Source organism: Tasmannia lanceolata, unplaced genomic scaffold (assembly GCF_043159265.1).
Source record: "Tasmannia lanceolata isolate RefF3 unplaced genomic scaffold, GAP_Taslan_0.1 ptg000002l, whole genome shotgun sequence".
In the NCBI taxonomy this organism is placed as follows: domain Eukaryota; kingdom Viridiplantae; phylum Streptophyta; class Magnoliopsida; order Canellales; family Winteraceae; genus Tasmannia; species Tasmannia lanceolata.
In genome coordinates this window covers 58,119,140-58,135,031 of record NW_027518679.1, presented here as the reverse complement: position 1 = coordinate 58,135,031, position 15,892 = coordinate 58,119,140, and the positions used below count along the sequence as shown (strand labels likewise).

The following is a 15,892-nucleotide window of genomic DNA, read 5'->3' as shown; positions in this document are numbered from 1 at the left end:
GTGGAATAGATTACAATAGTGTTTGGTTGCACGAAATAGACTTGGGGTGCCATTACTAATATAGAGAGTGGAGAGAGACCCATTTTCATAATTTTTCAACCAAATTCTCCTTTTTTTATGGAATTTGGTATGAAAGTTAGAAGTAGAAGAGATCATGCCACATGAGTAGAGAAGCAATAATTATGTCACAAACATGTTTGGGAGTCTCCCAGAATGTCAATGCAATATTGGCAGCCAAAAGAGGAATCGGCTTTACTTTTCTCTCAAAATTCCAATCGATGATATGGCAAAAAGAAAGTTTACATAATGTTATTTGTTTACTTTTGAAGGAGTCATTTCTTGACAATTAAAGTTGCAAAAATGTGTTGCACTCTCGACTATATAGGCATACCATAGAAGCTTGTAAGGAGATTCTATGGTTGAAGCGTTTTCTTATGGAGTCGGGTTAAAAACAAAAAGAATACATGGTCATGCGCGGTAGTTAAAGCGCCATTAACTTAAGCAAGAATGCTACATTTTATTCTAAGACCAAACACATTGAACTGTGATACCATTAGATTTAAGGTGTTTTAGAAAATTGATTGACGGAGAATAGCAAAATTCATACAATCGGAATTTGTCAGACATGATGACCAACACAATACTAAAAATAAACATGAACTGTGTAGAGCTTTGACAAGCATGAATATTATTTGAGGGTCTAGCACGGGAAGCCTCTCTTGTGGGTCTGGAGGGGGAGTTTGCTGGGGAGTTCCATGGGGGTCCGGTCCCATGAGGGAGACTCCCCATACTGGATGCTCACATGAAACTACTACTCTAGGAGGTAACTACCTGCCTTGAAGTTTTGAACGATTTGCCTGAGAAGATGTCAAAAGAGATGAGACAAGCATCTGATTTGTCTAGAAATTACCTCATAGAATAGTGTAAGTAGTGTTTGGCTGGGCAGCATACACCTAGAGAGTATGAGACTAAGTAAGGGGTGTCATTACCAATATAAGGAGAGGAGAAAGGGTGGAGAGAGAGAGAGAGAGAGAGTCATTTCCTAGGAAAGTCAACCAAAATTCTTGATTTTGAAAGTATTTGTTTTAGAAGTAATGAGGAGGAATCCACGTCTAACACATAAGCAATTATGAACTTTTGGGCAACCAAACACACCCGTCTGTTCTTGTGGGCCCACCAAAGATGGGCTAGCCTAAATCATTTGGCCTACTGGATCTTGTTGGATCGTTCATCCATAGTGGGCCCACATGATCACCTCAATAGAACTCTCCCTCTGATGCCACGTGTACAGTCGAGATTAAAGCTGACCAGCGACATCGATTTAGTATTTACACACTCTGTGTTTAAAGACCCATATAGCATTAAAACCAGAAGAGCCATACTTGCGTAAAAAAAGGCGACTTTTCTTCAGTCCAGAGGGTTTGAACGCATCAAAACTTAGGGTTTCCGATAATCGAGAGATCCATGGCGATGCAATCTGGAATAGGGCTATCCAAGATCATTATCTTGGTCGGAGCAGGTAACGTGGATCCGATCTAACCTCTTTTGCATCTCTACAGTGTTTAGCTTTTCTCTATCTGTTTTTTTTCTTATTTGTTTTGAACTATATTTTTTTTCTAGGGTATACTGGCTCGATTGTGATGAGAAATGGTAAATTATCGGATATCTTGGGCGAGCTTCAGGTCGGCGTTGCTTTTATCTTGCTCTGTTGATTTCCTTTTATGGTTTTATTTCATTATCTCTATCTTTGATTATTGTTACTGGTGTCCATGGTTTAAAATTTCATTCGAAATGTGTCTGTTTTGGTTGAAGCCAACACGAAATTCACATAAAATCGGAAATTTACAAGATTTTGCCGAAATCTCAACTGAAATTTTGTTTTCACCGAAACCGAATTTAAAACATTGCTGATTTCATGTTTTATTCATCTGTGTGAACTATGATTTGATGTACGGTGGGCAGGCATGAATCTTTATGCCCTGTTTGGTTTGCAAGGAAAACATTTTGTGAGGAATCTCGCAAAAGGAAATCAGCATTTTGTGAGGAATCTCAGATTTTCTCAACAAGTGGTATCAAATCTTAGGAACGAGCGATTGTTGAGGCCGGGTGGAGTGATCATGGGTGTTGTGGTTGGATCGCGGCTAGAGCGATCTCGGGAGTAGAAAGATTGTCTAAGAAAGATTATCGTTCGAGGTGGAACGCTACACCGAGAAGTGCAGAGTAATCTCAGATGATAATAAAATCGAGTTCTACCCAATTCAACACCGACAAGTTTGACGGAAATGATAGTTTTCCTCTATGACGGATGAGGGTGAAGGACATCCTAGTTCAATAGGGTCTAGATAAGGTGTTGAAGGGAAATGATGGGAAGTCAAAAAAGATGATGGATGCCGATTGGGAAGACATTGTGTCGAAGGAGGTCATCACGATCCGAGTATGTTTGGTAGATAACGTAATGGAAGAAGAAGAAACGCCTAAATTGTGGGAGAAGTTGGAAAATCTTTACATGTCAAAAAGCTTCGCCAACTGATTGTATCTGAGGCAACAATTGTACAGTCCTGCTATGTAGGAAGGCGGAAATCTTCTGGAACACATTATGGTGTTCAACTGCAACACCACAAGGTTGATGAAAAGTTGAAGGTAGAAAACAAGGTCCTTTTACTTCTTACTTTGTTTCCAGATTCGTATGACAACATGGTGTTGACTTTATTGTATGGTAAGGATATAGTGAAGTTGGAGGAAGTCACGGCCCGCTCTTAATGAATGAGATGCGAAAGAAACATGTTTTTGAGGGGGAGTCAAGAGCATGGATTGTTGTTCGTGGTGGGCATCAAAGAAGAAGGTCGTTTGACAGGGGAACATGAAAAGGCAGGTCATGATCCAAGGTCAGCAGAAAGGGTACGCAATGTTATCGTTGCAAGGAATATGGTCGCATCAAGCGAGATTGTCCGAAGCGAGTTAACCATTCGGAAAATGATGTTATAATACTGTGGTGGCCGTAACAGATGAGCAGAGCGAAGTGGTTGGAGACGTTCCCACAGTTTCCATAGGTATTCACACTTCTAATTATGATGAATGAATTCTAGATTCAAGGTGCTCTGTTCATGTATGCTCTAGAGAGAATATTTTAATATGTTCCCGGAGATTAATTACAAGTGTAGTGTGGCACATGTCTTAAAGATGCGACATCACGGGAGTTGGAACGATAAAGATCAAGATTTTCGATGAGTGGTTCATACTTTTGGTGGTGTGGCACATGTCTTAAAGATGCGAAGCAATCTAGTATCGCTTGGCTGGTTGGACTTAGGGGTTACATGTATTCAGTAGGTGGAACCATGAAATCACACGCAACTATATGTTTCTGATGAAAGGAGAGAAGCATGGTAGATTATATCGTCTAATCGGGGACACGGTGACTAGCGTTCCTAAGATTTCGATGGCTGGTTGGAAACGGAGTGGTAGCGTGTGCCGTGTAAGGTCTCTTTCGCAATTGGTGCATAGATAGGGTTGACTAGGTGAGTCAACGGGTTGGCAGCTACACGTGTTATGGCCTTGTTGATCGAATGGGAAGGAGCCAGAAGCAAGATATGCTTCGAGGGTGTGTAGCTGGTACTTCGAAAGGCCAATTGTGGTTTGCGGCGACAACGGACTTGTGGCGACATCTACGAAGAATCTTCAGGTGGCTGGGAAACAAGCAAAGGTGGAGATTGTTGGAAAGTTGCTTTGTTTCCCAAGTTTCCAATTTGGGAAGGCAAGAAGGCAGAATTAGAATCCGTGCCTTTTTTTAGGTTTTAGAAAAAAAGCCTAGGTATATAAAAATCCAATTTCTCTTGACGAGAAAGGTGTGGGCGGCTGAGGGCTTGGTGGGCGGACTTGTGTATGCAACAATGTATTTTTAATCAATTCCCTTGCTGGGGCCTGCTACCCATAGTCAATACCACCAAGGTGATCCTATCCTCACTCAGTTTGACAGGTATTTGGTCAGTGCGGAGTGGAGCACTAATTTTTTTGGTTTATTCAACTTGTTTTACCCAAAACTATTTCTCATCACAGCCCCATCATCCTCAAATCAGATCATGGGGCTTGGGGCCCTATCTTGTTTTGGTTCGAGTTAGCATGGTTGGAAGATCTAGCATTAAGAAGAATGCTAGTTGTGTGGTGGGCATCTTGCGAGGTTCACGCCAGGGAAGATTGGAAAATGGTTAACAAATTGTTTCAAATGAAGCAAAAAAATAAAAGAGTGGGCAAAAATGAAATATCTGATGCAAGCATAATGTAGGAAGGATATTCAAGGGAGATTAATAACTTAGACAGAGCTGAAGAACTGTCTCCTCTGAGTTAGCATGCTTGTGTAAAATGGATGAAAAAGGTGGCAAGAATACAACCTATTTCCATTGTATCACCAGCAGAGGAGTAATGAAATAATTTGTATTCAAATTAATGGAGTTCAGTGTGAAGACCCACATCATATCTGTCATGTGTCCTGGTATTTGTCCAACTCAGAAGAATCCATGTGGCAATTTTTTTCTTTCTTTTTTTATTTGGGTGTTGCTTTATTCCTGAATAGACGTCTTGCTTTTTACCATAGACATACCGTCACAATTTTTCTTCTGTTTTATTGGCTCAGACATTGCTGAAAGGATTGGAGAAATCTGGAGATCCATCGAACAACGACTCTGACTACTCTGATGCTCTTGCTGCGCAGGTAATTTCTTTCTTCTAGTAACCTCAACAGTGGCCATATCTTACTCCAACAATAGCACCATTACAGTTGAAGTCTTAAAAACATTTATTTTGGCAGTAAACACTATCTCTTCGCCTTTTCTGCTATGTTTTCCCTGGATGGTATGTATTATGCCTTTATTTCTAGTGTTTCTTTGATAAATATTCCTTACATATGATGTTCCATTCTGATTAGTTAATAAGAGGAAGCAAAGTTCTAGGCTGGCGAAGTCACCATGTAATATATGCACGACTTATTACAATATTGCTCAATGTTTATGGATAAAAAATCACATCTTCTTCCTTAGTTTATGTGAACATATTAGTCCTATTGTTTTTCTTGCAACTTTCGTATTGCTTATTTTACACCCGTTCTTCATTCCCCAAGCTTTTTCTGTGCTGTCGTAATGTGTACTTGCTGTTTATTTCATACATCCTATCACTGCCATCCAGAATTAACACATTTTATTCTCTAAAACATTAGATGATAATTAGATAGTGGTCCACAGCTCTCACCTGACATGTTGTCCTCCAACTTTGAGGGACATTTGTGGATCTGTACCTTTATCTCCCTGACAGGGTATGGTTTGATGGATTATTCGCATGTTTAACACATTCTTACTCACATACCGATTAATAAGGATTTAGACTGATGCCGTAACTTTCTTAATGAAGTCTTGAATTTTTTTGACCCAACTTGGTCAACTGTTTCCGAGGCTGCATGGTTGAATTTTTTTCTTATCGATTTGGTTGAGTTCTGTGAGTTGACTTAATCGATTCCTCTACTTGGAACAAAATAATAGTTGGTAAGAAAAAAAGTTCTGAGAGATTTAACATTTAAAATAGATTGGAATAATTTGTAACTCCATATGTATTGAAGTGAGCTATATGTAAATCAATAAAAAGTAAGGATAGAAAAAAGGAGCAGGTAATAGGATATACATCAATTAGTGTGTATATTTAGACTGCTGAAATAAAAAAAAACAAGAAATAGCAATTCCAACTTCTACATCAAGAATTCTTAATTACATTATTCTTAATTTCTACATCAAGGGTTCATATTTTTCTTCTTTTTTTTGAATGGTGCATCAAGGATCCATATTGCGTTTTAAATTTCTTAATTTAAATTATGAAATATCAAACTACAATATATAGTCAGTTAAAGAAAAAACAAATTACAAACATTTTTTTACATTTTTTTCTTGTTTCAAGCTACAGAAGTGTGTTGGATCTACTATTATTATGATTATCTTTGTTACATGTTGAATCCAAATGTTTATCTTTCGTGCAATTGTAATCACATTTGGTGATGGAAATGATTTGGATTAACTGATCATCATCTCAGTGGCGTGCAAAAAGGAAATGATATAAGGAATTTCTGTTCCGAACGCCATTTGGCAGTCATTCCATTTAGCTCAATTATACATTGTTTAATCTTCATTAATTATACTCTGGTTGACGTCATGGATCTTTTTTCTATTCTTTAGATATTAGTGTCTCTTGAACAAAGTTATAAGTTGTCCAGTAGGATGTGTATCTTTCTCATTTGCAATAGCGTTACTTGCCAAAAAAAAAATTAATTACTGAATCATGGAAGATAGGTGTTCCAACTTCCAACTCCCTTAAGATGCAATTCATTAGTTTACTGTTTGATTAAATCCAGCCCCAAAAGTTTAATAACCACATCATATGCTTTCTCCATGAAGTTTAATAACTATAATACTACTTTTTATCTTAAATTAGGGCTTTTACATTGTTCTGATGCAGCAATTAGCAAAGGATGCAACATGTAGCGTCTTTTTGCATTGATATCAAGTTTATTCTTTATTTCTAGCTGAATATCACTTTAGCTCTTCTCAATCTCTGTATGTTGATGCTTGGTGGGGCCATCCATCTTGGCTCCAGGATTCTTTTCTCAATTAAGAAAGGATGCAACATGTAGTGTCTTTTTGCATTGATATCAAGTTTATTCTTTATTTCTTTCTGAATATCACTTTAGCTCTTCTCGATCTCTTTATGTTGATGCTTCAGTGGGCCATCTTGGCTCCAGGGATTCTTTTCTTTTTACTAAAATTCCAGTTCCCCTTTTAAAAATATAATTGATTTATTTCTCATCTGGAATTCCTCTTGATGATGATGATGTAGGTGCGTCGGTTAGCATCGGATGTCCGACAACTAGCCACAGCACGACCAATAACTGTTTTCAATGGAAATTCTAGCCAAATGGGTATCTTTGATGATTGCTTTTGAAATTTCTAAATGCAAACTCCTTTAACTGTATTGGTTTTCACTTTTTATATTTAAAGGTGAAGTAGCAACACATTGCAACCATGGTTGTTGTTGCATTCATGGTTTGAAATTTCGGTTTCGGTGCCAGTTTCAGCCACAACCGAAACCAAAATTTGGTTAAAAAAAATAAAATAAAATTTGGCGGAAATTTCAGCCGAAATCTCGAAAATTCTAAAATTCGGACATTTCGGCCGAAATCTGGGCCGACACCAAAATTTGTACTTTCGGCGTTGGCCCCTGCCAAATCCGAAATTTCGGCTGAAATTTAAAACCATGGTTGTATCCATAAGAATGCTACGTATTCTCTCACTCATTTCAACTTTGGTAAATTTCTTTTATCTGATCTAATACTTTCTAATCATGTCAAAATTTCATTCTTTGGGAAGTATGCATGTTGTTGATTTGATTTCGTGCCTAAAGATGTGGTCAGACATTCCAATTTGCTCCTGCATAACCTTTATTTTCAGCTTATTGGCTATATTTTATTTTCTTCTGCCAGGAAGCATCACATCTCTTGTAATGCCAGCTGCTGCATTGGGGGCATTGGGCTATGGATATATGTGGTGGAAAGTACGTGTTCAATAACAAATATGTGTTAAATGAGTTTTTGTAGGTCAACATTAATATAGCCATGTCCTTTTTCTATCACTCATAGCGTTCCATGTTTTTGTTGAACTAATTTCCTAAAAATTTCTCTGTATTTTATACATAAAACATATCAACTAAACTGCCCATTGACTAGATAGTATCACGGTTATCCATCCCTTGAGTATTCGTCTTTTGAAATATTGTTTGGAATTGACATCAGATCTTTTAGTGGTATCACCAGCATAAAGGCCTCAAACCTATGTCACAAATATCGTTCTCAGGGATTTCTCAGCAAGGGAAAATCTCATGATATTTTTATTTTTTATTATTTTTTCGGGTTTATATTGGGAAAAATGGTAAAAATATTTTTTTTAAAATTTAAAATGTAAAATATATACAATTTTTTTACCCGGAATTAGGGTTAGGTCGAAGGTTTTTGGATGTTTGGGTCTTTGGGATTTGTTTCTTAAAATCACGGTTTTAGAGTGAAGGAGGAGATAGAATTTTTTTTAAAGTCAAGTCATGCATTTATCGAGATAAATTTTCAAGAAAATCAAAATCTCACAAGAAATTGAAAATATCACGATAAATTTATAATTTTATGATTTCATCAAAATATCACAATATTTTTGTGATATTTTCAATTTCTCAGTTTTTTTGTGACACAGCCTCAAACATTGTTTTGTTTGCTTATCAGTAAAGTTCATGTTTTCGTGAATGCAGAGACAAGACTAACACGTTATTTTTCTGTTGTTTGTATTTTAGGGACTGTCCTTGTCAGATCTTATGTATGTAACAAAGCGTAATATGGCAAATGCTGTTTCAAGCATGACAAAAAATTTGGAGCAAATATCTGCTTCTCTTGCTGTAAGTTTCAGCTTGACAAATAGCTTTTGCATTTCCCTTTTCACTTCTTTTCCCACAAAGAAGTTTGCTATATGAAATATAAAGAATAAAGATTTTTGAGGTATGGTGGATTGTCAAAATTAGTTGGAATGAATGAAAGTACTTGGTATCTAGCCCGTCTACATTCTCGTGCAACTGCAACTTGGATAGATTGTCGAGTGACAGGTCTGAATTTAAGCTTTGCCAGTTCGTCTCGCCAAGGATTTATGGTTGTTCCATGATAAAGGCTATTAAACTTGACCCATTTCCGTCAAAAAATATGAAAATTTTATACAGTTACAGGATAAAACAAATATACCCTTAAACGGAATCCTTTGGCGCTGGTTGAATGTCAAAAATGGTATTGTCAGGGTCTGTTTCTTCATTGTTCCATGTTTGACCAAATTCCATCTTGTTACAGTGCCTTATTTTTCCATTGCAATGGTAGCTTGAAAGATCTACTGTCCCATCTACACCTTAATAATGGCAGATATCATTTACTGGAAAACTCAACCCGATTGTGACTCTAGATGTTCTTTTTGGACATTGCTTCTTCAAACATCATAATATTCACGTCATTTTATGTGGATCTCACACTTTTAACTTTGCTTTCATTGTTCAGGCTGCAAAGAAGCATTTGACACAGCGAATCGAGAACTTGGATGGAAAGCTGGATGAGCAGAAAGAGATATCAAAATTAATTAAGAATGAGGTGCATTTTACTAATGAATATTTACCGTTATCTGTAGAATTTAAGATGGTGAGATGACATCTGAGGACCTCATCGGGTATATGAGGCACACAGACTGGGTTTCTTATCCAAGAGCTCCCAAAATTGAAGGATAGTAATGCCATCTAGATTTCTTTATTACTTTTTTTGGGGAAGGAGCTAGACCACTTTGACAATATTTATTTCAAATCAGTTTGTGTTGATACAGTTGCAACATTACATGAGTGCCTTTAAAAGACGATCATGAGCTTTTTCATGCAATTTGGAATCATTTAGGTGACAGGCTAAAAACTTTGTTGAGCAGGTTACTGATGTCCGTGCTGATCTTTCTCAAATTGGCTTTGATTTAGGGTCATTACGAAATATGGTTCATGGTCTGGTGAGTCTTGTTTCAAAAAGACTACGCTGAGTGTTTATTACTTAGCATTCTTGCCTCTACATTCATGCACATTTCAATTCTCTTGTTTCAGGATGGGAAGATAGGTACCTTGGAAAGCAAGCAGGTGAGACTTGGACTTGATTTTTGTGCTTTATACGGATGATAAATTGACATCAAATTTTATTTTGATTCTTTGGCTGCAAGCCGATCAATTGGCTCTTCTACTGCCTATATCAAAGGAAGTTCGTGACTAGAAGAATATATTTTGAATTCTGAGTTCAATATGTTTTATGGGTTCTAATCATAAATATGCACACAATTTTCAAAAAATAAAATAAATATGCACCAAACTCCTTTTAGGCCTGAAAATAAGCATAATACCTATTGATGATGAAGCTTTGTGACTCACCGAGTCGACAAGGATTTCCTTTGGCCCCGTTTTGATTCGCATCCGCATTTTGAAACACTGGTTGAAACATGTGACTTTTTTAACGACTACTTTCACAGTTATAATCCTCGATTTGCTTCTAGGATATCGTGTTAAGATGTACACATACTGGAGTTAAGGGGAATAATCATTTTATCTATACATGAGGGGTTACCTCAATGTATACAAATAGTATGTTAATAATTCTCATATTGAAGATCGATTATATAAGCAAAAATGCCCACCAATGTTTTAAGAATATTTACGGACGACTGGAAATAGTTAACACAAAAAACATGATGTTTCATATGAAAATGTGAATTCTGGTTTGGCTTTTATTATCCATACTTGTTGGTAACATATTCTTATTAAGTAATTTTAGTAAGAATTTCTTGATTTTATCTATTTTCATCTTTTAGAGACACTGACGTGATAGTGATAACAGGATTTTGCAAATGCTGGTGTTTGGTACTTGTGCCAGTTCGCTGGTTCAAGAGATGGGAAAATGTTCGAACTTTTGAAGGTAGGAGGATTGTAGGAATAAGTTTTCGTACTTGCTACTTTAAATTATTGTGTAGTGTTTTGGTAAATGTGAGATTTCGAGGGTAGCATTCAGTTCACACAGTTGCTTCTATGGATTATTTTCTTCAGTAGTGGTATTTATAGAGTCTGTATCAGATATCATATGATAAACTCCAAATCACATGCAATTCTCTTTACTGATATTCACCGTGCAAATTTTCAAAGAGGAGCCACATCAAGTATGATGGCCAAGATGAGTTATAAAAGTATGCAAATAGTCATGTAGTTCAACATTGTGATACATGTCTCTTTGGTTCTGTCTGCCCTATACAGCTTCCTTTGTGCTTCAGGACTGAATGTCTCTTTTTCACATTATTTAAGTTTTTGTCATGGTAATGGTTGAAGTGGATGCTGCAACAATCTTTCCCACTTGTGTCTGGTCACTTCTTTGGTGAATTAGTGAATTCTTTGTATAAGGATTCTTTAATGACCAGAAATGTAACTAATATATGTATTCTTAATACCATGTGTGCATAACTAGGAATTGGTTCCAGTGCTGAGTTTTCGAGAGTAAACACTCCATATGCAGCTTGTCCACATATTTGGCTTGCATGAACAAATCATGTTATAAGCATGGTTTTAAATTTCAGCCAAAATACCGAAATTTCGGATTTTGGTTGGGACCAAATCGAAATTGCTTGAGTCTCAAATTTTGCCCGAAATTACCGAAATTTCGGTACATTAATGAAATTTGCTTTTTTTTTTTACCGAATTTCGGTTTCGGCTATCTCCGAAACTGAAGCCGAAATTTAAATCCTTGGTTATAAGTGAAAATCTAACAATCAACTCTAGTTTTGTCATTCAAAAATAAAAATAAAAATCAACTCTAATTTATTCTGATAATATTAACTCATTGGGTTTCTATTTTGAGGCCCATGTTCCCATAAGAAGAGGTTTCTCATGATAGAGATTGCTTGTTGCACACTTGCACATGGATGAAGCTACTATTGTAGATAGGATGCCAGCTTCCTGCAAGGCACTCCTGAGCATGCAGCTTTGTCATCTGGAGTGTAGTTACAGAATTTGGCATCTCATTTTCACTGTTTTCCTGAGTTCCACTATGGATAGAGTTGACATAACATAAGATTGGCTTGTCTCATGCATTGACTGCTTTTGGGGCTGGGTAGCTTCCAAATTGTCTTGTGAAGTCTTCTTTCACCGTTTCACATTCTGCACAGCATTAGCTTTGTTGTCAACACACCCAAGCAATGTGAATCTCCTTGTCGCTTTCCTCCTCTCTCTCCGGCTTCACCATGGACTCCCCCGAGTCATCTCCCTTTTACCTTGGACGCGTTCTTGTTCTAATGATATTTATAAACCCCCAAAAATTGGATAGATGACGAATGGAACTTTAATACTCATCTCGTCCAATCGATCGACCATCTCTTCCATGGATCGACCATGTATCTGTCGATCAATCCAATCCAACGTCAGTTGATCAATCCAATCCAACGTCGGTTGATCATATCCAATCCAACATCTTAGGATTCTTCATTCCAGTATTTAAAAACTCGTTGACTCGACTTGGAACTCATCCGAGTTGACTCCCTTTTACCTTGGCCGCGTTGCGCTGCATCCGCATTCCACGTTTTGCCCTACAGAGTCAATAAAAACTCCTTTGACTCTCCCGATTTATGAACGCATCAACCATGTTCTTGGCCACGCCCGCTCGGAGTTGATAAGGATTTTTCATGGTATAAATTTTGGTTTTGATCCCTGCCGAAATCCGAAATTTCGGATTTCAGCTGAAATTTAAAACCATGATTCTTTGGTTCTATCTTTCTGCTTGTCGTAACAACTCCTAAATCTTCTCAATCTTCTCAATCTTCGTATTCTTACTGGATTCTTCTTCTCTATAATCAGGACCGGAGTGCTATCTAGGAGCCATCTTAGTTTTGATATGGAAAGACATTAGAATAAAACTGTGATTGTCACTCTTATACCAATTTGTGATGGAACTTTACAAATATAAGAACCAAAAATCAATGAGAAGATTTTGGTTACAGATTTTCAGTAGGTTAATCCAAATCTTTATATTAAATTCTTAAATAATTTTCCATTGAAAAATAAATTTCAGCAGACACAAGATGTTAACTCCTTTCGGCTTTAAGACTCCCAAGATGAAGAACTGCTGCAAAATAGATGAGAAACTAGATTGGTTACAACAGTAATCTGATCTGATGAAAACACTGCAAAAGACAGTAGCAGGATTATTATTTTTTAGAATGATATGGCAGTAGCAGGAATTATTCGTATGGAATTTCCTTTTCCAAGAAAACCCCACAATTAGTTCGAAAGGGCCACAAAATCCTGCTACCAACTTTGTTAACGGAAACAACACATCTCTAAATACCAGCTGAAAATGGATGAGATTTTTAGTTATCCTTCGGACAAAATGAATGACAATGACTTGGTATACGGTATTACAGAGTGATTTCTTGTCTAGCTTGTAGGCTTGCTTTCTGATTGTCTTTCAAGAAAAAGGGATCATGCCCTTTTTGTTTTCACTAGTTGATCTTGCCGAGTTGGTTTTATCTTGAGTCTACGCTGTACACTTCCTTGGCTAACACTTTCAGTTTAATCTAATTTGGTCGCGAAATGTCTGGCAGGATATACCGAAGCCTACTACTGAGAGGCATCGTCAGCTCCTTGGATCTATGGAATCTACAGGGAACAACACTCTGAAGGTTCTCTCATATTTTGTTTGTTTATTCCTCTGTTATGTTTCCAGTTATGCATATTGTGCTTGATTGCATGCTTTTGCCTCTTGCCGGGTACAGAGCACTGGACTCTCTGCTTTATATATTGCAAAATTTGTATCTCTGGTTCCCATGATCGGATTATATATTACTATCAGATTTTTCATTAGCATCTATTCTAGTCACATCATGTATTGTGACATGGATCTCAGCTGCAGGGACACTATTGATCTTGACATTTATTTTGATATTTAAATGGATTTACGGGTCCGGAATTTAAAATGAATAGGCTAAAGAAGTAAACTGGAAGAAATTTTCAAACTCGCTTCTGATATACGGTCATGTTTTCTCTCACTTTTAGGGCCTTAAACAGATAGCAGACACCTTATGTTCAGAGATTGACAAGTCTAAAATGGATGCATCCATGCAAGATGGCATTAATAGCTTGGATTACACACCAAGAACTGTGACCAGGTTTCAATCAGAAACTTTTTTTATTGTGTGGATGAGGGGAGAGGCGTTGGCTCCCAAACGTTATCTCCCTACTCTCCTTCAATCATGAACTCACTACCTGTTCTTAATCCATTTTGTTTCTTTAAAATTGATTGTTTTGTTTTTTTTGGCAGGACTACCTCTATCAAGTGCTGATTTTAACGTGTTAATAAAGCAATAACGCATACCTCCAAAGGAAACAGACATGAAAGCAGAGTTCTTTGCATGAACTGGAGGCAGGTCCTCATTCCTCAGGAAAGAAAGAGGCTTATGTCTGTTGTATAGGAACTGCTAGATGATGCTTTTGCTTGTAAGGAAACCAACTGATTGTTGAAGTGACGTGAAAAAACAAAGAAAAATCTGTACCCATATATTTTTACAACTATAACCTGGACATCATAGACTGCATTAGGATTACTCGCTCATAAATAAAAGAGAACACTGTCATTTGCAGAACTTTATTTCATGTCTTCATCTTTTTATTAATTTCTTTTTATCTTTTAGCTATTGGTTATTTGCATGTCTAAATCCTAGGAATGGGATCTCTGTTTGGCATGGACCTGGATCATTGTTCACCTAGTGAAGATCCCTCAAGTCCCGAAGGGTGCAAACTTTGGGCCAGGTAGGGTTGAGCTTTTGCTAAAACATGAATTGGAATCAACTCGAACCTGGCCCCATTTTATGGTAAAAGCGTGGCCCAAATTCCCAAACTAGACCTGAGTTGAGCACGGATCGCCAAAACCATGTAGCGTGGGTATGGAGATTCATGGCCTTTTTGGTTAATAATCGTTTTTGGGTTCTCCACAGGGTCGCCCGGTGAAGACTCATCGGAGATCGTCAGTCTTAGATCACTAAAAATGTGCACATGAATTGTGATTAGCCATGGAATACTATCTACAATGTTGTGGAAAGTGCAAAACCTCAAATATTCATTGTAGGTGGGTTGGTGGACATCAAAAACATATCGAGGGTTCCATGTGTTTTCTCAATTCTGAAATCCAATATTAGTTTTAATGAACACCCAAATTGTCTATTTTCAAAAAGAGTTCATCCCAGGAAGGGAATGGAATTTAAAAATCTCACAGATGGGAGTAGTTTTTTGGATTTTTCAAAGTCAATTTACTCAGATGAAGTTACAGCAAAGGATTTGCATCTTTTGTTCTTTTGCTAATAATAGTGTTTGTCAAGTTAGAGTTCCTCTTTTAGAAATGAACAGCCAGAGATGGCTTCAGATGAAGATCCTGGCTTAGGAATGGAATTAGACAATTTTATAAGGGAAAGTAAGACTAGAATTTACTTGCGTTTTAAACCATCATTTGCTTTCGTAGAAAGAAAATTCATGAGATTAATTCCTGATTAAACTACCGTAGGAAAAAAATTTGATTTTGAAGAGCAAGCTAGGGAAAAGAACTCCCAACATTAAAAGGGTAAAATTGTGCTATAATACTACTCACTTGATGGTAGTTGGTTTTTATAAGTAACCGGGTTTTAGAGACGGAAATGATATCTGTGCCAAGGTGTTTCGATAAACAAGCGCTTCAATTGTTTGTCGTGTAGTATTTAAAGGGTTTAAAGAGCTTTTTGAGAACCATAATATCCTCTGAGATCCCTTTAAATACTACACGACAAAGAAGTGGAGCGCTTGTTTATCGAAACACCTTGGCGCAGATATCAGTTCCCTTTAGAGATTATGGAATTTCTGAGTAGATTGTGGTATTTAGTCTAAAAACAAAGTAGGTTTTGGTCATTTTCTCTTTCACTCTTGTCTATTTATGGTTAGAAGCAAGCTTTTCGACCGTGGTACATTATGTTTCATTAAGTACTCTTAGACTTAATGCTTAAGGAAAATGTAGTAAGACAAACGTATTTATCTTAGGGTTGGTACTTGGTGAGAGCAAGTTCATCATACTTGTCTTACTTGTTGGCGGCATACTACTTACTAGTAGCAAATCGGTCATGTTCAATGAGATAAAGCAAATATAAGCTTTTCTGAGATATTTTTGGCCTATCGGTAATGAATTCATCTAGTTCTATGTTGGCTATGCTTGGTGATATTCTCATCTAGAGAATTTGGCGTAAAGGATCTTGTTAAAACATCC

General features: G+C 37.0%; 1 protein-coding gene across 1 annotated transcript; it reads left to right on the top strand.

The window, feature by feature from the left end:
* The first annotated feature begins 1,357 nt into the window (after positions 1 to 1,357).
* LOC143881346 (uncharacterized) lies at positions 1,358 to 14,259 on the top strand. The gene is made up of 13 exons (XM_077384367.1): positions 1,358 to 1,519; positions 1,621 to 1,682; positions 4,628 to 4,705; positions 6,868 to 6,949; positions 7,511 to 7,581; positions 8,365 to 8,466; positions 9,107 to 9,196; positions 9,519 to 9,593; positions 9,685 to 9,717; positions 10,466 to 10,543; positions 13,212 to 13,289; positions 13,663 to 13,775; positions 13,928 to 14,259. Exons 1-13 carry the CDS (start codon positions 1,465 to 1,467, stop codon positions 13,947 to 13,949), a joined length of 939 nt encoding a protein of 312 aa, XP_077240482.1. The 5' UTR covers positions 1,358 to 1,464; the 3' UTR covers positions 13,950 to 14,259.
* Positions 14,260 to 15,892: the final 1,633 nt, after the last annotated feature.